This window comes from Phoenix dactylifera, chromosome 12 (assembly GCF_051530095.1).
Source record: "Phoenix dactylifera cultivar Ajwa chromosome 12, Ajwa_hap1_PhDact_Kaust_v1.1, whole genome shotgun sequence".
NCBI classification, from domain to species: Eukaryota; Viridiplantae; Streptophyta; class Magnoliopsida; order Arecales; family Arecaceae; genus Phoenix; species Phoenix dactylifera.
Window position 1 is genome coordinate 25,124,384 of NC_143201.1, and position 20,170 is coordinate 25,144,553.

General features: G+C 38.8%; 3 protein-coding genes across 5 annotated transcripts; 1 reads left to right on the plus strand and 2 right to left on the minus strand.

The window, feature by feature from the left end:
- Positions 1–1,048: 1,048 nt before the first annotated feature.
- CCMH (cytochrome c biogenesis protein family) lies at positions 1,049–5,712 on the minus strand. 3 transcript variants are annotated; one of them, XM_008803200.6, is made up of 4 exons: positions 5,603–5,712; positions 4,818–4,982; positions 2,069–2,200; positions 1,049–1,426 (listed from the first exon to the last, which is right to left on the minus strand). In XM_008803200.6, exons 1-4 carry the CDS (start codon positions 5,696–5,698, stop codon positions 1,244–1,246), a joined length of 576 nt encoding a protein of 191 aa, XP_008801422.5. In that variant the 5' UTR covers positions 5,699–5,712; the 3' UTR covers positions 1,049–1,243. The 3 variants fall into 3 exon arrangements, with proteins under 3 accessions (XP_008801422.5, XP_088565434.1, XP_088565435.1); XM_088709308.2 differs by having other exon boundaries at positions 4,818–5,010; positions 5,603–5,687; XM_088709309.2 differs by having other exon boundaries at positions 4,818–5,015; positions 5,603–5,683.
- On the plus strand, positions 5,688–9,307 carry LOC103715593 (cyclin-dependent kinase F-1-like). The gene is made up of 2 exons (XM_008803306.6): positions 5,688–6,467; positions 8,193–9,307. Exons 1-2 carry the CDS (start codon positions 5,982–5,984, stop codon positions 9,135–9,137), a joined length of 1,431 nt encoding a protein of 476 aa, XP_008801528.4. The 5' UTR covers positions 5,688–5,981; the 3' UTR covers positions 9,138–9,307.
- A 1,282-nt stretch (positions 9,308–10,589) lies between these two features.
- On the minus strand, positions 10,590–19,053 carry LOC103715406 (uncharacterized). Its single transcript, XM_017840315.5, is given in 7 exon segments — positions 10,590–11,006; positions 11,133–11,636; positions 11,638–12,869; positions 14,038–15,281; positions 15,363–15,799; positions 17,479–17,670; positions 18,779–19,053. Coding segments are annotated over 5 exon segments (3,489 nt in total). The 5' UTR covers positions 17,631–17,670; positions 18,779–19,053; the 3' UTR covers positions 10,590–11,006; positions 11,133–11,212.
- Between the last annotated feature and the right edge of the window lie 1,117 nt (positions 19,054–20,170).

The following is a 20,170-nucleotide window of genomic DNA, read 5'->3' on the forward strand; positions in this document are numbered from 1 at the left end:
TTTTTTCCTGCATTAGTGTATAAAGATTTTTCATCCCCATGATAAAAGATATGAACAGGGATATAAGATATCAAAGAATACCAGGAGAATTTAATTAAAAAATGTTATACTACTCGCACTAGGTAAGTCTTGATCTAAGAAAGCAATTTGGATACTACTCTGCGAAGTTTGTATGCAGAAGCACCGATGCATCATCATGCAATTTGCAACCATAGTTTAAGGTTTGCCATGTTGTTTTCTTAGAACTAGGCACTTGTTATTTACATTGGATGATTGGAAGGAATAGAAAAGAAAATGTGTGGATTAAATCAATATTTTAATGAGAAGAAAGCAGAGGAGGTATGACGGTGCAATCAAAGGATGAAATTTCTGAAGTTGAATATTTCCTCTTCATTTCCCAATCTTGTGATAGGTTGAGAAGGAAGGCGCATATGCGATTCTAGAGGAGATGATGGATGACTGTAATCTCATCAACCAATGAAATATTTTGGCTTAGATCTTTTGCCATCATTTTTTTCTTTAAGCAATTTATACGTATTCATATTCATAGCCTGTTGGTGTATTTTTTTTTCAAAATTTCACATCAGTAGACAAAGTGTCAATAAGTTTGTATTTGCCAAGACAACGCTATTTGCAGATGGTAATACGTGCAAGGAGGCGTGATCCAGTGTTCACTTTTTCTCATGTCAATTGCCAGGCGAAGATCCACCCATTGCAGCTCACAAGATGGTTTCTTTCACTGATCTCAATCACTGTATGCTTTCCAAGCAATGCCAGAATAACCTACATCCATATGAGTTAGAAAACCATTCCCTCCAAAAATGGTTCGCCATGAAACACAGGCTTGGGACCATTTTGCCAAGTTGGGGCTCAAAACATGAGATGAGAACTAGATGGAATGCCAGATTTGATGGATTTTATAGGTCTTACTTTACAGTATGAACAATCTAGCTGCATCCTGTTGTAATGCATTGCAGTGGGTTGGCTTCTCTGGCTTTAAATGTTGTAGATGCTGCTCGACAAGAGTGTCCTATAGGGAAAAGATCACTTCAAAAATGCAACACTTCCTCCATTCATTCCCCATGACCTTGTTCTGGGTATTAAAACCCATCTGGCATCAACTGGTTTCTGGGTGTTACCCAACAATATATCAGTAGAAAACAGTAGCTAGTAGCTAGTTCAGTTACAAATACAAAACATTGGTTGAAGGAATGTCTAGGCTATACAAACACGACAATGTGTTTCACCAGCCCCACCACCTTCTCTTTGGAGGTGGTGGTGGTTTAAGGAGGTCGAGCATCGCCTGCTTCTCCTTGGGGGTTAAAGGAACGCCTCTTACAAGGTTCAGCGCCATGATGTGCACATTAGTCTTCCGCCTGTGCCTCTGGTAAGCCCATACGCCAGCTGCTGCCCCCGCAACAAGGAACTGTCCATAATTCATTCACAAATTGGTGTCAGTGTATTAATATGATCAAGTAATGTATAATGCGACTCTAGAGACCAATTAACATCGACAGCCTTCCATGGACATTAATGTCACTGAGATCTGCATACTCGGTAAGTATGTATCTACGGCGATGTTGCATCAGACAAAACTCTCAAGTTGGTATGTAGAATAGTATCTTCTTATTCGCGAGTCTCAATTAGTCAGTATCCCAGTTTTTGCAGGTAGTAAACACAACCATCCTTAACCAGCCAAAAAGGGAGCATATTATTAATTAATAGCTCATGAAGTGAAACATAGATGAGTTAATAGGATGCTCTAGCTTACTATACTGCTGTACTGAAATGTGAAAACAGGAAGCGAAACAGCAAAAATCACAACCTCGACCATCAAGCATTAGCCAAAGTCTCCATTATATGCTAATGCAAAGGAAGGAGATAATCCATAACTTCAAGCTAATATATAGCCATGCTGTTAACATGCCATCACTAAACTATTAGAACCACTTGATATCTTTCAGTAATATGTCACTAATAAACTGGAAGCATTAATATATTTGCAAGTGAAATGACTACTAGTAATGGAAGTTGTAATTAGGGATGTAGGTTGTCAAAATAGACTGACCGGTGATAACCATATAGCAGCAGTTTGCAGATCAAATTTTGGGGCATACAGTACTGTCTCCCCAAAGTCGTCCTCTAGCTTTTTAAAGATCTCCTTATCAGTTTTTCCAGCTCGGACCTCATCTCGAATCAACTGCACAATGTAAGAAAAATTTTACTAGAGGATAAAAGGCAACACTCTTCAGCTACCAAGTGATACAATCTCAAAGAAACATGGCAAAATGTCTATCAAGCAATACTCTAGCATAAGGTTTACAATATGTTGAAGCACAAAAGTTATAAGATGAGAAGCCACAAAAGCCTGTAAAATTTACTTGTCCTTGGAGCTGCAACAAATACAACAATGTGGAATTTAATAGACCAAGTTACATTAAAGGGCAAAATGAGTTATTGGACAGGTTACAGAAATTTAGACTCGATGTGTGCTAATAATGAAGAAAGGGATGTGCAGGAGTGGCAGGACCATCACTCAGGTCATGCAGGTTAGTCCCTGAGAGGGATGCATCAGATTCAGAGTAGCATGGCAAAAGGGGATGCTCTTGAAAGGGCTTTCATGGCTAAAGGATGACTCGAGATGTCTCAATTTGTCAGAGACAGTAAACATGACTGATAAGGGTTTTTTCAAAAAAAAAAAAAAAGAACCACAAAACCAAAGGAGAAAGATTCAAAAGTCATGGGGCAATGAAGTATGGTAGAGAGAGAGAGAGAGAGAGAGAGAGAGAGAGAGAGAGAGAGAAGTTACCTAAGGGAATCTTTGAAGCAAGTATAGGCTCTAGATCAAAGAGATCGATAAACATAAGATTTTGTGCAGAGGTGAAATAATAGATCTACCTTCAGAAAGGGTTATGTCTTAATTTATGAAAATAATAAAGAAACTGTCCCAAGTCACAACTGTAGCATGAGATGTTTCCGGATATTAACAGCAACTTAAAGAAATGTTAGCAACTCAAGAAACTGGTTTAGGGAAACTTATTCGATAGACATTGTAATTCCATTAAAATAAGATATGTTACTAGGCAGGTCCTTTGCATCTAACTGACAGTTTGACACAAAAGCATGTTTTCAAAAACCACCGAAATGGGATGGCATCACTGGTACTATACCATTTTTGTATGAAACCGGCACCGATATAGGTGTTGGGCTGCCGAAACAACTATACCAGTACCATACTGGCCGTACCAGTGCATATTGGCGGTACTGTATCATGTATACTGATTGGTGCCGATGGTTTTCAATTTTCAGAATATCTTAATTTTGGTACATCGTTAATACTGATACTGTATCAATATCGTAGCATGTTGATAAAAAAAGGGTACGGGATTAGATACTAGTATTTAAAACCTTGCACAAGAGGGAGTATGTGATATTTTGATGGAAACTAACAATCCAAACAACCCACAAAAAGTTATACAGCATGTGCGATGCATGTGACTGATTGAAGAGAAAACAATATGTAGCGGATAGATGTGATCCCATCAATAAGGAACTTCGGCATGGCACATCTAACACCATCTAATTCAGGAGGAGAAAGTATATGATTGATGCCTATGATGGCATCCAATGATGAAATTATCCCTGCCATATGGACGTGTGATGGATTCAAGAGTAAGGGGTATTGGATGAATGAATTTGATTTAAGGGGAAGGAGTAACTTTCCTCTCCCAAAAAGGAGAAGTATCCCATGGAAGGCTGTGACTTCAAGTGAAAACCTGTTCGATTGAATGGCTGCATTGATATTTTAGATAGAATTAGTCCAATCAGTAGTGATGTATGTTGAGAAGTATAATCCCACTTCGATGTATCTTTCCTTTTCCCTATATATAAGAGAGTCCATATGGGTGTGTTACCAAAAGAAACAGGCATTTTAAGTGCAAATCCCACTGCCTTGAGAAACTACTCACCAAACATGCCTAAGGCCCCTGCTCTGCATTTCCATCTATTTAGTATTTTTACAAAAAAACACTTGATTAAGGCCATTTTGTCCCTGGGCCATGAGAACCCTCTCCTCTTTAGAAGTTATCTGCCATTTGAGCAGAAATCCTTTTCTTTAATTTTATTTTAAGGGTTTCAGAGCACGATCATTGCATCTATGCTGAATCATTATATATACATACATATACATATATATATATACATACATATACATATATACATACATACATATACATATATACATACATACATATACATATATACATACATACATATACATATATACATACATACATATACATATATATATACATACATACATATACATATATCTATACATACATACATATACATATATCTATACATACATACATATACATATATCTATACATACATACATATACATATATCTATACATACATACATATACATATATCTATACATACATACATATACATATATCTATACATACATACATATACATATATCTATACATACATACATATACATATATCTATACATACATACATATATGTATGTATATATATCTATATATATATATATATGTATGTATATATATATATATATATATATATATATATATCTATATATATATATATATATATAAACAAGTTTATGCATCCGGCCACAAAATCTATTTTGTTAGATCATAGAATAGACAAACTGAGATTCTTAAGGTTGGGTCTGCACTCCTTTTAAGTATGTTCCCATAATTAAGATACACCAGTAACACAGAAGCCCGTTAATAAAGACAACGTACAAATGGAGAAAGCAAAAAAAAATGTGAGATGCAATACCTTTCTGAGAAGAATGGCAATATCTGCCTGTGAGTCTTCAATGGACTGGCTCCCACATTCAGTGCACCGGACGTTATGACTAATGTTCCTTGCCCGGGCCTCTATGGTCTGAGCCTTCTTCAATTCTTCTTCATTTTCCATTGCAAAAGAGGCTTCCTCCCAAAACTAAGTCATAGATCAAAAGCCACGAAGGCTGAGCTTTTGTTGGCACCATATAGTGAAGCAACTTAGCTAATGAATATCAGTTATCTCCTAGCTTTATTCTATTATCCATAAACAAAGCAGCTATAACGAGAGTTAATAGATACCAATCTTCAAGCTATAACCCCCAATCAAAGAAGGTGTTCGGTTGCAAGTTCCAGAATCACAAAGAAGCTCACAAACTACAACTGCACTTTCCATTAAACTAGCTCTTCATATATAATTATATATTTCAAGTGAGGCATTTCATTGAACATTTCTATTTCCCTTTTAAAAGTTAACTCATGCATGGACTTAAACATATATTATTCTTTAAACCATTTTATCAAACAGGTAACCTGCAAAATTACTCCTGCTTAACTATAGCCCTCACAGTCACCTCAATTCATGCATAATATCTAAAACAATAGGCAATAGAATTTTGCATATGTTTCTTTGATTCTACTCCAAGAATTCAAACAAAAAATTACAACAGAAAAAGGAATTCAAACAATATATAATGACGGGGAAATTAGAAATTCTTAGGAAGTAATATACTCAGTTAACAAAGAAATTCCCATTACGGGAGCATGAAGCTAGTTTACCTTCTTTTCTAGAATTCCAAGTCCAACCAAGGTAGGGGAAAATCCTAGCCTGTAAGGTCCCACACCAGTATAAACTTCCAACCGGATATCAACCATAACGTCATAGGATTTATATTATTATAAAACACACCGACACTCTTAATGCCCCTAAACGTTAGGTTATTTACATTAATACCATCTCTCCTTCCGCACGGCATTTTCCTGTGCACCATATGCTGGGGGGTATTGTGGTATTTTTGAGGTCATAGCGAACGCATTTACGTAGAGCCGTTATGCCCTTGGGGCTTGCTCGTAGTCGTCGTCGAAAAGCCCGGCCATTCCGTACCCTAGAAACCCTCGCCGGAATCCTAGCTTTTCTTCCTCCTGACGCGCCGCCGCCATGGTTCCGCCTCCGCCTTCCTCCCGGAGCTGGAGCATCTACGGCCGGTCGGAGATCACCCAGCGATACGAGATCCTGGAACGCATCGGCTACGGCGCCTACGCCGACGTCTATCGCGCCCGCCGGCGGTCGGACGGCGTCGTGGTGGCCCTCAAGGAGATCCACGACTACCAGAGTTCGTTCCGGGAGATCGAGGCCCTCCAGATCCTCCAGGACTCTCCCAACGTCGTCGACCTCCTCGAGTACTTCTGGCAGGAGGACGAGGCCGTCCTCGTCCTGGAGTTCCTCCCCTCCGACCTCGCCTCCGTCATCCGCGACGCCAAGAGGGGCGGCGGCATCGCCGTCGGCGAGGTCAAGCAGTGGATGCTCCAGATTCTGCGGGGGGTCGGCGCGTGCCACCGGAACGCAGTGGTCCATCGGGATCTCAAGCCGTCCAATCTGCTCATCTCCTCCCAGGGGATTCTCAAGCTGGCGGATTTTGGGCAGGTATCCGCCGGAATTTTCTCCTAATTTGCTGCTATCTTTTGGTTTCTTGAGGTTCTATTTTGCTTCTATGAATTCCGGAGTCCTTTTGTTTGAACACAGAATCACTGATTTCACGCACTAGGGTTGTGCTTGTCTTGGTGGATAAAGAAGAATAGCTTTCTGTTTATTTGTTTTTATGATTTTTGTTCCCATTGCAATTTTATAGCCGAAAGAATGCTTCTTTGCCAGTAAAACAGACAATTACTTTTAAACAGTGTGGAGATGAGAAATTGTTACTATAGAAGGCAATAGTTGCAAATGCTTTATAAGCTTGTTCCTAGTACCTTTTTTTCGATAACAGTTCCATTTCAGCATAATTATTCAAGAAATAAGTGATGTTAGCCATCGGCGGATTAAACCTTAGTAATATGCATGGATACGGTGTTTTATGACAACAAATGACTGACATCAGGGCCAAAACAATCAACACCATTAGACAAAAACTAGAGGTATGTTAGTTATATATCAGGGAGGCATGTCTTTCTTCTCATTTTCCTGATGCCGAGATCTAGTGTTTTCTAATGTAATCCTTGATTTATCTTTTTTCTTTTTTAATTTTAAAGTTGTTGGTGGACTCAATTAGCTGCTTATCTGGCTAGACTTTTGAATTAATAAACGTGAAAGGTAGAGAGAAACAATAAGGTGTTGTGATTCCAAGGTCTAGGTTTTATAGGTAAAAGGAAGCTAAAGTTGTGAAGATATGGGATTGTGAGCTCTGAAAGAAGTGGTTCTCTTTTGTATAATTTCTTCAAGGATGACCTTTAAAATATACTAAGAATGGGTATTAGAAGAGTACGTAGGTTATGCTTTGTGCATGTTATTAGGGATAGTGGAAGATGCAGCAAATGTCAATACTATAAGTTAAAAAATATTTTTTGAACTGTTTTGTAGATTTTTGCTTGTTATAAAAAGATGTGGTATCAGGCAAATGGATGACACATATAAGAATTCGGATTTGTTATGGGAGAGTATATAATAAGGGTATTAACAGTTTGACCGAGGACTCAAGTAGGGTTCAAGGGGAAGCTTCTGAAAGTGTTCAAACACTCAAAAGTTGAAATATTGTTGGATATTGGTACTTCATCTCCTCATTGTAATCTCTGCATTTCCTATTTCTTATGTACTGTCTTTTTATTGGGCATGAATATAGATGGAACCGGCTTTGGATGTCACTTAGAGCACTTGAATTTAGCAGAGCTGATAAAACTTTTTTTTTTCTTTCTGTCGAGATCCTTATGGAACTTGAAAATTGTTGTCTTTTCTTGAGCCCTTGTAGGAATTGCAGATGATGATCCCAACACTCATACCAATCTTGACATAGCCTCTTACCTCAACTTACCATGCACTTTATTTGGTTGCCCCTTTTTTTTGCTTTATTGTTTGGTCATCCAGTATTTACTGACAAGTTGGTTTGAGATATAATAATGATTTCTAGATACATACAACATAGTGCAGATATCCACTTATATGTGATTATGTATATCTGCTTGAGAGAGCAAACATATTGGTACTTCAGCATCCCACTAAATAGTTTCTAGTTTTTCCTTTTCGTTTTTCTATCTGTGAGCCACAGGGCAGGGGGGTGCATTTAAAGTTTAAACCATGAGTAGATTTTACTTTAAGTGTTTTTTTGATTGGATTTGTAATTTGTCATATTCAACAAATTGTCTATTTTTGGTTTGTCAGTCAAGGATACTTGAGGAAACTAGATTTATCTCCACAAACGGTAGTCCACATCAACAAGGTTCAGAGATTGAGGCATGGATACCACAACAGCCTGCAGACGTGCGGGTGGGAAACCAGCCATGGCTAGATGGACCTGAAAACCAGAATTCTCTGGAGCCGAGACCTACCAACGAGGATGAATATCTGCGGGAGTTGGATGGCCTCAAGGCAAAATATGCAATGGAAGACACTGATAAGGAGATGAGTCTGCAAGATTGTGATGCATCTTGTCTTGCCACGTGTAGTACTGGGGATGTGGAAGATGATCCCTTCAAAGGCTCCTATACTTATGAGGTAGAAGAGGTTAAAGAAGATGATGAAGCCGGTGCCCTCACCTCATGTGTTGGAACACGGTGGTTCAGAGCTCCGGAGCTTCTCTATGGATCCACAAATTATGGGATAGAGATTGACCTCTGGTCGCTAGGCTGCATTTTTGCTGAACTTCTTAGTTTTGAACCTCTCTTCCCAGGGACATCGGATATCAATCAGCTTGGTAAAATTATTACCGTCTTGGGAGACTTAACCGAAGAAACATGGACAGGTTGCTCCAAGTTACCTGATTACAATAAGATCTTCTTTAGTAAAGTTGAAAACCCAACTGGTTTGGAAGCATGTCTGCCAAATCGATCAGCTGCTGAAGTTAATCTCGTAAGGAGGCTTCTTTGCTATAATCCAGCTAGTAGAGCTGCAGCAATGGAGCTGCTTCAAGACAGATACTTTGCTGAAGAGCCTCTGCCTGTTCCTGTAAATGAGTTGACAGTTCCTTCCATAAAGGATGGGCACGACGAGAGCTCTCCGGGAGAATGGGCTGATTCCAGGGATCTGGGTTCAGATTCTGATATTGATGAGTTCGGCAGCATGGATGCGACAACCACTGAAAAGGGTTTCTCTATAAGGTTCTCGTGATGCAGCCGACCTCAATTAGTATTTTTTGTATATTTTCGTTGTGTTGACCAGATAGGCATGCGAAAATTTCATAAACCTTAACCTGTATATGCATGGGGAAGGCTGATGAGGAGCTGTGTTTATAGTAATCAATGATGCTGAGAAAACATAATTGCAATTTTCTCCAGTAATGTTCGAATCATTCGGATGGGAAAAGTTGTATAGAAACTTGGGATTGCAGAGAAAAGGACTTATCAGAGTTGACGAAAAGAAAATGCTGCAAATAGTTGCATATTCTCAGGTGATCATAGTCGTTATCAAGCTTTCAGGAGGTTTTGCTATTCACCAGTGTGTTTTGGTCGGGAGACCCAACTTTTGATCGGGAAGTTCGTAGATCAGCTATTTTTCCTCCATGACTAGTGCGTTAAATTCTGGATAACGGGTAGATTGGAAATCTGAATAAAAAACAAATACATTCATAATGCTTGAATGGATAATCACTTATCTGCTTCCTCTTTTGCCTCAAATTCCCTACATGTTTGTAAGCATCATCCCATTTGCTACAAGGAGTCGAAACTTGTTTCGAGTGAGTGCAGGGTTTGGGGCTGGTCCTTCTCGGGCTCAGCTAAGAGAGATAGGGAGGTGACAGGTAGATGGAATTGAGAGAGAGAGAATGGAAAACCAGATTTGTTAGATGTGATCGAGAGCGAGAGAGGGAGAATATACTAATTATATGAATTTGAGAGGCTGAGATTTCTCACCTTCGATGATGGACACCAACCCGCCAAAATACCAGCCGTTTGTGGACGGAAAATTTCAAGCTATTAAGGTAGAATGGAGAAAGAGGCTGATGGGTTCGAGACAATGGAGTGCTTTTCCATAGCCGTAGCAGTATTCCGGACCTTGCATGGCATGGCTCCCTTTTCTCGCCGGAGCAATTCCAGAGTCATTTTAGAGTTGAAGATGACCTTACTCGATGAACCACAGCTGACCATGGTTGACTGAAGTTGACCGTGTCCCTTTCGCCGCTGGGAAAAAGCAAGCTGCTGTCGTGCTAAAACAGAAGTCAAGCTTCGAAATCAACTCTGCGCGCAAATTGAAAAGGACGATATGCACGCTGCAAAGGCTGTTTTAATCATGAGGCAGGACACGAACTGGGTAAGAATTATGACTACGTCAAGAAATGAGCTTTTCAAACCGAAGACAACTCCGTGACTCTGCACATGAGGCGTAGCTACAAGATGAACTATAGGACGGCTGAAATGGTGAACTGAAGCATGCTAAAACCCATGGTAGAAAACATATCAAAATCCAACTTACAGATGTAAACAGACCTCAAAATGTTAGGTAGGTCAACATGTGCGTGGGAGAGGGGGGGAGAGTGCAAATAGTGCTGATGCCATTTGTCTTTGAAGTACAACTCGCTGCTTAGGTTTCACCTCAAATTCCCTCTCCTTCTTGTGAGGAAATATCTGATAAAAAGAACAGAGCATTTGGATTGATAAATTTATCCTACATTGATGCGACACTTAGAACAGACAGTCTAACTTACAGGGCTAAATCACATTGCATTGTTTTATATACATATAGCCATGAAAAAGTCATGATCACACTTGAAATGCTTTGAGCCAATATATTACATACAGCAGCAGCAGACAGCCGGATCCATGTTTATGATCCCTACTTAGCCAATTTATGATCACAAGAGTTGATTGTTTCCTGTTTGAGATCGATTATTGGCACCCAGTTTTATTATTTTTGCACATTAACCAAGAGAGAGGTCATTGGGCAGCCACAGCAGTGATAGCTGAGAACTTTATTTGAGGTCAAAGCACATGATAAATTATCGCTCTCCTGGCCGTGTTCGTTTCTGCACTTACAGCATCAAGCCTGCAACATGCATACCAGAATCAGCAAATAGTCCTAGCAATCAAATTATGCAATTTGCATCAATCTATATTTCAAAAACCACCGTATGACTTTGAGGGTGAAAGTTTGCAGAAACAGGAATCTTACCTCTAGTACTTCAGAAAATCTTTTAAGGGGTTCCAGTAGATAGAAGAATACTTGACATCGAGATCTGCCCGAAAACAAAATCAGCTTCTCATTAACCCATTTAAAGCAGTAAATCTCCTCACTTTATGCATTTTCTGTCCATCAGGATGAAATGCACATTGTGGTTTCTTAGTGGGGGTTGTATGTCTAGGACATATATTATCACTCTCTATCATATATTCATTGGCCTCATCTAAAATGGTGAAGTCGGCAGGATTTCTGTTAATAGCGCATATTTCCTTTGCACAATGGTTATTCAGGGGCTGAAATGCTGCTCTCTTACTGCTCATCTCTACATCAATTACGTCATTCCTTGCAGAAGAACATCCAGGATGCACATTAGAGTTTACAGCAGAAAAGGGGTGTTTAGAATTCTCATCTCTAGAAACAGGGCTCTGGGTATTTGGAACTCTAGCCTGATTTTCTATGTATGAAAGTTCAGAAGAATCCTTTCTATTAGCTTCAAAAAGATGTCATTTTGCTGGAATATCCAATTCTGAAACCAGACTGAGTTCCAGAATTGTCTGAAGGGCTTGTGATTTCCCTCTGCAACAAAGACCCAAAACCACCAACTCTTGGAAATGGACAGTAAGGTTTGCAAGAAATTTCTTGATGCTGAACTTGATGAGGGTGTTGAACTGACAATGGAGGCTTTGCGGCCTGACTACTTTTAAGTCTAGGTTGTGAGTCAATCAATTTACATTGATCTGTGGAACAAAGATAAGGCTCCCGATGAGATCCTTTATGGTTTGCATGTGGCAGATCTTGAAGAGAGACACTTGACCATTTCGCTGAATCCATCAGCCTGAGCAAATACAATGCTGGTATGTTTTCATCTGTATATAGATCGTGCGGCCTCACCATTTCTAAATGATGTGTATTTCCTGCCTCTGCAAAAGATGTCACTGCTGAATCACTCTCTTTCCTATTTTGGAGGTGAATTTTAGCCTGGTCCACCTTTTTCAAACAATCAATGTTGAGTGGAACTGTCTTTGGGTTTTTTTGAAGTAAGGTATCATGGCCGAACATTTTCATATGATTCAAACCAGCATTGACCTTTTGAGTATTTCTTCCAAAGGTGGTTCCTTTTAATAGCACTGGCGACTCCCCCTGGGCATTTCTGAATGTATTCTGACCTAAAATTTCCTGACCTTTATGACATGATTCTAATGTCTGCGACCCCATTTTGCTCCAGCTGTGATCCTGTGAATGGTAATTTTTCTTTGTATCAGTCACAGAAAGACTAGCATGACCTCTACATTTCAAAGGTGTTAGGGAACCTGTAGTGGCACTGGTAAGCTCTTCTTGATTTAGATTTATGTGATCGTTTTGTCTCCCATGGCTGGCAGCATAGTCATCTTCCATGCTTTCATCAGCATTCTTGTCACTTCTTAGAGCAGTCCAAACACTATTTCCTGTCTTATTCCACAGATATTTTTGCTGGCAAAGGTTCCTATGCACTGCATCCAGTACCTTGTCTCCATGGCCTTCAGTGACTTTCAAAACATGATTATCCTCCATGACTTCAGTCCTTTCCAATAGATTATGTGCGCTAACCGTAGCAACCTCAGCATTCATCTGCCGTCTTTCATGTTGATTTTTGGCCAAGAGTTCAACAATGTCCATTGGGATGTCATCCAAAGCTCCCAGCTCACATGTCTGTGTGGTTTCCCGCTCATCTGCAACATTTTTCTGGCCCTGAAATCCAATGACATTCTCAATCTCTCTTTTGTCTGATGGGATCTAGATCCAATGCATCATCAACTACTGCCAAGAATATATACTAGGCCATTGATATATACATTTTTTGTAAAACCATGGGAAAGACATAACATGCTTTATAGATTGGAGAAGTATAAAGAACATGAGCATCATCATGCATGTATGTTAGTAATTGTAAAGCATATACAATTATGAGTTTCATGACATTTATGGTAATCATCAGCCAAAAACAAACCAAGTTCTGAAAAAGATACCTCAAAATTCATATATATATATATATATATATATATATATATATATATATCTTTATAGTAGTTGGTGTAGTACTTATCATTAATCTGACAAAATTAATTCATTTAAGCCGTGGAAGTAGCATTATGCTACATCATTAAACAAGAACATAAATACATATGTCTAATGCTGTGAATATGGATAAATAAATATAGGAATTTTCATGACTCTAGTTGGTGCTTTTTAGTTTACATCTCCTCAGAACCTTAATCAAAAGGCTCATTCTAAAGATCCTTCCCTTTTACAGATCCACCCGAAAGTATTTTCATATGATCCCTTTTCCCTTGACCAAGGAATATACCTATTCTTTCAGCCACAGTGTCTTGTGCCCCTTATTCAACCAGTTAATCTTTTTTTTCATTAATACCTGTGACCTAAAGTTTAATTAACCATAAATTTCCACCATCTTAGACAAGGTGCCTCATTGTTCTCTTATTGATCTTCTTTGAGGAATAGATCTAGTATTACATTTAGTAATTTAAAACCCTAATCAAGTTCTCCATCATGGTTTTAGGAAGATATTAAACCAAGACAAGTAGAATAGACAAGAAGAACCACATGACAGACACAAGATACACATGCACATAAGCACGGACACACAGTAGTGCGAAGTTAGTTGCTAGTTACTATCCTTTTTCACTCTTTTAACCAAAAGTTGACACTTCTGAGTCTTTGACCTAGTACATTTTAAAACCTAATCAAACTAGAATGCATCTCGTTGTGCAAACTCCATAATACAATAAGAAGGAAAAATAATAAGAGATGACAGCATAAGAACATCAGTCCAACACTAAACATCATAAAGGAAAGGAACTTAAACTCTATGAGTATTAGCAACACTAAACGTCCTTACCTTTGGGAAGTGCATCTGGGAAGATTCTTCATTTTCAGTTTGATGTTCCGTCTTTTTCTTCTTTCTCAAGGTAACCTTTTCATTAGTGCTGCCATGAGTTTTTAGACCATGAAGCAAGCACCTCCTGGATTTTATTGTTCTTGTTGATTTGGAGTGAATTGTTTTGGCATTCATTCGTTTGGTTGCTTTACCATCAACAATAACAATGTCCTTGTTAGTCTTAATTTCTTGTCGGGGCAAGAGGTAGCTCTGATGCATTGCATTTAGCGTCATACATGCAATAGCATTTTGCTTATGTTCTTTCGCCCCAGAGACTTCGAGGCTATGCACTAAATTATTTTCAGCTGATGCATCTGTTGCAGCATCAATGTGCTTGATTTCTCTATATCTGTTGTTTGTCTTTACTTTCTCCCGTGCTTTCTCTAGCCAATGCATTAGAGAAGATCCATCATCTACATTTTCAAGATCTATATATCTCCTCTTACCCTTCAAAGACTTCACTTTGGTTTCTCGGGAAGTATGATGAATTTTAGGAGCAAAATGTTGATCTTTCCTTCTCGATAAATGTGGCCTTCTATCAATTCTGTCCTCAATTTGATTGGCCTCTTCATTACCATCAGAGATATGAACCTTACCAGATGAGTGCAACTCCTCACTTCTCATGATGTCATCTAATAGACGCACCTTCCTAGCCTTTTTCGGTTGCAGGTTTCCATCAGATGTGACCACTTGCTTGGCACCATTTTGACTTTGGACAGTAACTTGAGGCAAAGCCACATTATTGTCAGATGTTTCATTGTCACTTTCCTCTAACCCCTTGGAGTCCAGGTCAGAGACATAAGCTGCAACAGCAGTTTGAGAATCAACTTCTGAAATACCAATATTGTTTCCCAGTGGCACTTCAGTTTCTCTGGCTGCTTTCTTACATAGTTCTTTTGTCCTGCCCATTTCCTTAACCAACAGTTCATCTTTCTCCCCACATGATATATTATCAATAAAAGAAGGGCCAGCAACCATCCTGAAATCGGTACTTCCATTGACTACTTCAGTCTTCTTTGATTTAGCATTTACCATGTCCTTGCAATACAAAACCTCAAAAAAATTTTCTGTCGATATCACATTTCGTTCTCCTCTTCCTCCCATGTGGCATGCTTCACCTTTTGTCACAATATATGTAGGCTTGTTGCTTGATAGATTCTGGATCCCTTGACGGCTACCGTGGCTAGCTTTGGCTGCTTGCAAACCTGTGAAAACCAATAGATGAGTCATGAAAATGAAATCATTAAGTTAAATAGGGGAACGTAAATTCAAGGGGAGTGAACAACCTTCTGTGTCTGCACCTGTAATTACATAGTTGTTTGTATTCTTGCCACAATTTGCTGATGGGCGACATTCGTCATTAGTCATATTAACAGAACTACCTGCTTCAATTAGTCTATCATCTACAATTTTCTCTTCAGATAGTTGATGAAAGCCAGGAAGCAACTCTTTATCATTGGCATGAAAGGATATGAAGGTGTTTCCGAGAATATAAGTGCCATTGTTTGCTTCAATATTCTGAATATTAGAAGGAGCTTCAGTTGCTCTTGTTGTGGCAGAATTATTAGCTTTACGCAGACAGTTTTGGCAATCCCAACATTTAAATTTAGTCACAGGTAGAGGAGGAAGGAGGCTGATATGTTTATCTGATGTTTGGTCATGAAACATAGAGAATGGCCAACATATCTTTGGATCTGTCTTACGAATCTCAGCAACGTATCCGCTGCAGTCAAGACAGAGTATATTAGAAAAACTAGGAGGTATATTTGATTGCTTTGCTGCTACTTTGAAATTGAATGATTAAACAGATAAAAGACTCTCAAAGTACTCTGACAATCTATTCTTCAAACAGCGAAGTACTCCGAAAACCATAAAAGTTGCATGCAATCAATGGAATTCTCTGATAAGGTACTTCAAGATATTTTCCTTGAAAAACAGATAAAGACTTAAGAGAAACAAGGACACGGAATGCTGACTGATCACCAATCAGATACAGACCCATTCATACATGTGAACATGCATACACACAACATGTATCCTTGCAAATATAAACCAATTAATAAAATGCCCTCTTCTCTGTGAGGTGTAAAGCAGTCGAAGTAAGGGCATTTAGGCAAATTATGTGGTTTGCAAAAAAAATTTCATCTGTATTACATATATTTTAACCAAAGCCATATGTGCCTATGTATGTATGTAACTAAATACACTGCAATATGCATTCATACGTACACACCTATAAATTTTTTGGCTGATTTGTTCACTCATGCATGGCAAGCACCCCACACGCACACATCTCCCCCCCTCCCCCCGAATGCATGTCTGTGTGTCTATATGTATATGTGTGTGTGTGTGATATAGCTTGCAAACATTACACACAGACACCCACAAGAACGCATAGATACAAAAAAGCGAGCATGGATATACACAAACATACATATATGTATGTATGTATGTATGTATTAGAGCTGATCAAAATCCGGGCTGGCCGGGCTCGGGCCGGGCTCTACAGCAGAAATTAGGCCTGATGGCTATGCCCAGGCCCGGCCCGACTATCGGGCTTAAATTTTTATCCAAGCCTGTGCCCGACTTTATAAATCTAGTCCCAGGCCCGATCCAACAGGCTCGACCCGACAGGCCCGACCCGTCAGGCCCGATTTTTTCTTTGTTTGGAATCTAATAATGGGCCAGAATGGCCCAACAGCTTAATGGGCTCTTTAAAACTGGATGTATTTTTCTATCTTTATATATAAAACATGGGGTCGGGCCGGGCCATTTTTAAAAGTTCTCAGGCCCAGCCTGATTTTTTGGTCGGGCCATTTTTCCTGCCCAGGCCCGACTCATGGGCCTTTTTTTTAATGTCCAAGCCCGAAAAATTCCGGACCAGGCTAGGCGGGCTGGGCGGGCCAGAAGGCTCGTGATCAGTTATAGTATGTATGTGTGTGCGTATGTATGTATGTATGTATAGCACACGAGTGCATGCACGCAAACCCGCATAGATATGTACAGATAAAGATAGGGAAAAATATGTATAGATAAAAATATATAACATGTACAGATAAAGACGGGAATAGATATGAACAGATAAAGATACATAACGTGCATAGAATAAAGATAGGGATAGATATGTATATATAAAAATGCACATTGTGTATAGATAGAGATATGTGATGTGGCACAAGAGGGCATGCATGCACACCCGCAAAGATATGTATAGATAAACACAGGGATAGACAAATCACAGCCGCAGCTCCTAATAACAAAAAAATTCATATCGTGTATGGGAAGAAATATATCACCAACCGAGATTCAATTAATCCTATATGGATGCTGAAATAAAAATTGTTACATTCAGAAAAGTGATACAGGCTAATGCACTAACTAATGGGTGATTGACAGACTTACCGAATGGAAAAGTGGTCACAAGTTTCTGTCCCTTGAACACCATCAGCTTCAGCATGCTCAATGAGTCTTGGTTCTATTAGTGAAGGGCTAGACTGGGAAATAAGAATGTGCTCCCTTCTATAATTGCTCTCCTCTACAAAAATTACTTCCATCCGGCAAAACCAGCATAATACTACCACTACTAAGCATGCCCTATAACGGAAAAGAAAAGGTTATCATCAATATCATAACTAGCTGAACAGCAAGTCACTCATCATATCATATTCCCACGAGAAAAAACAGCACAAGGTCACCTCTATTTGCATCCATTAAGGTCGAAAATAAAAGATATTCTGTGATTGCTCATGGAAGACCAAAGATGTAACACGCATAAAGGTCCATTCTTTAGTTTATTGGCAATGGAAGACAAAAGATCTAACTACTTACAACCTTTAGATATATGTATAAAACAAATGATAAGTCCACACATCATGGTCAAATAATAGAAAAATATAAGAAACTGCAAGAAGAACTTTCAACTTGTAACTTGCCACCGAGCCATGAACTCACACAAATCAGTGATGAAAAACAAATAAAGAAGTAATAGTAGAAGCTTTTGCTAGACAATGATCACATTTACAACATGAAATATAAGGAAAGATGGTACTTTTAATAAGTTATGTTCTAAACCCACCTCTTTGTGTTCAAAGTACATAAAATCCCACGTCAGTCTAGGGCTTATGTGGAGATTACTACACATCCTAACATCGTATTAGAACAACACTATTATGGAAGCTCCTCATAGAGTAACTGCTCGTCATACCTACCAACACCCACCACTCCAAGCTCTTGTAATTCATGAAATCACGCATGCGAAGCCAAAACCCAAAATCCATATCAATATTCTTCCTCTACAAAATCCAGAAAACGAGGGGGAAGATATATCATCTCCTAACTTTAACCGATCAAACCCAATTGCTCTTAAAACCTCAATGTATAAAATAAAGTTTCACCCCATAAAATCATGCATCCAAAACCCCTAAACAAACAAATAAAGATCCACCTACAAAGAAAAAAAAAAGAAGAAAGAAGATTCTTTCGAGTACCCAGCTCTCCGATTCTAAACCGGACCTCAAAGCAATCGACAACAATTACAAAGGCCGTCTCCAGAGAGAACCCGATGGGAAAACCGAGGTGAAATGGGGGAAACCATATCAAAACTCAAACTGATAAGAAAAACGGTAGAAAGAACACCTAATAGAATCAAACAGTACCAAAGTAGCTCCGAGGAAAGATTATAGAGAAAACTAAGAACAAATACCTCCAATCGAGCGAGATATAGGATAAAAAGTAGTCACTTTTCTTTCGGGCAGCTCATCGCCCTCTACTCCACGGCGAAACGAGATGAGACCGAGGGGAGAGAGATTTCTCACCGATGGAGCCGGCGAGACGAGTTCCGCGAAGAATCCAGCCACGGATTTTCGAGAATTGGAGCGCGAAAGGGGAGTGAGAGCATGGGTTTGAATCTAGGGTTTAGAAAAGGTGGAAAGATAGAGAGTGCGGAGGTGAATGGACATGGCATTTATAGTATATATATGTGGACATGGATATCTTCGCTTTGCAAAGCCTGGGCCTCCGATGACATGTCATCTCCCATAGTATAAGAAAATTAAAAAGTATGGAGAGAGTAGGCCGAATCAGATGCGTCCCCGCCTCCACTAACTCCCTCAACACAATTCACCCACTGCCCTTAAAAAAAAAAAAAACCTTTAACCCTAACCCTGGCTCAAGATTAACATATAAATAATCAAGTTTGTTCAGATGTCTCCACCCTAGTACAATAGCAAAAGCCAACACACTATAGGAGGCATTTATTTGTAAATTTTTTTAAAAAAAGGACTAAAGTCTACAACATCGTTCATTGTTGAAGCACCGACAAAATTTTTTTGGCGTGTAAGTTGATGAGTTAGCTGCGTTAAACGCTTCCAAACTATAGCATGTGTCAAATTGATTCATATAGTGATGTATGTCTGAATATTGATCTGCAATGCAAATAAGAGAAATAAGTTTAGGAGACAAATTTGATATAAATCGAGGACTATGATAGAGTTTCAATGTAGACCATCTAGACATGAGGCTTCTCACTTGTCCCAAGAGAAAAAAGAGAAAGATCCATAGTAATTAAATATGCTTAAAAGGCACAAAATGAGAGGGAAAAAAAGTTTTTCGATGTAAATTTATTTATAAACTTATTTGTGGTATTAGTAGAATCTGTATCATGACTATAGCATGAATTACTTCCAATTACAATATATTGGCATCTAGTAAAAATTTGGTTTTCTATTGCATAACATATAGGCGATTTTGCTTTCTGTTATTCTATGGCAAGCTATAATTTAAAAGAAAGCAATAAAAAGATACATCATTGAACCACTAACTAATTAAGATGATGTTCTGCTTGATATGTCTAAGAGTCTGTTACCCCATGCGTCATTCAATGTGCATGAGCTTTTCTTTTGGACATTCAAAATAAGATCATTTTCAGAAAGCTAGTGTTAGCTTATTTTTATATTGGAGTTTATATGTTTTTCCCAACCTCTTTACCTATTCAAAAACAATATGATTAGTAAATATTCTAACTCAGTATAAAGTTTTTGTTTTGAATCTATAGCAAGCATAAGAAAGCAAAAAAACGGAGAGCTAGATGTGAAGC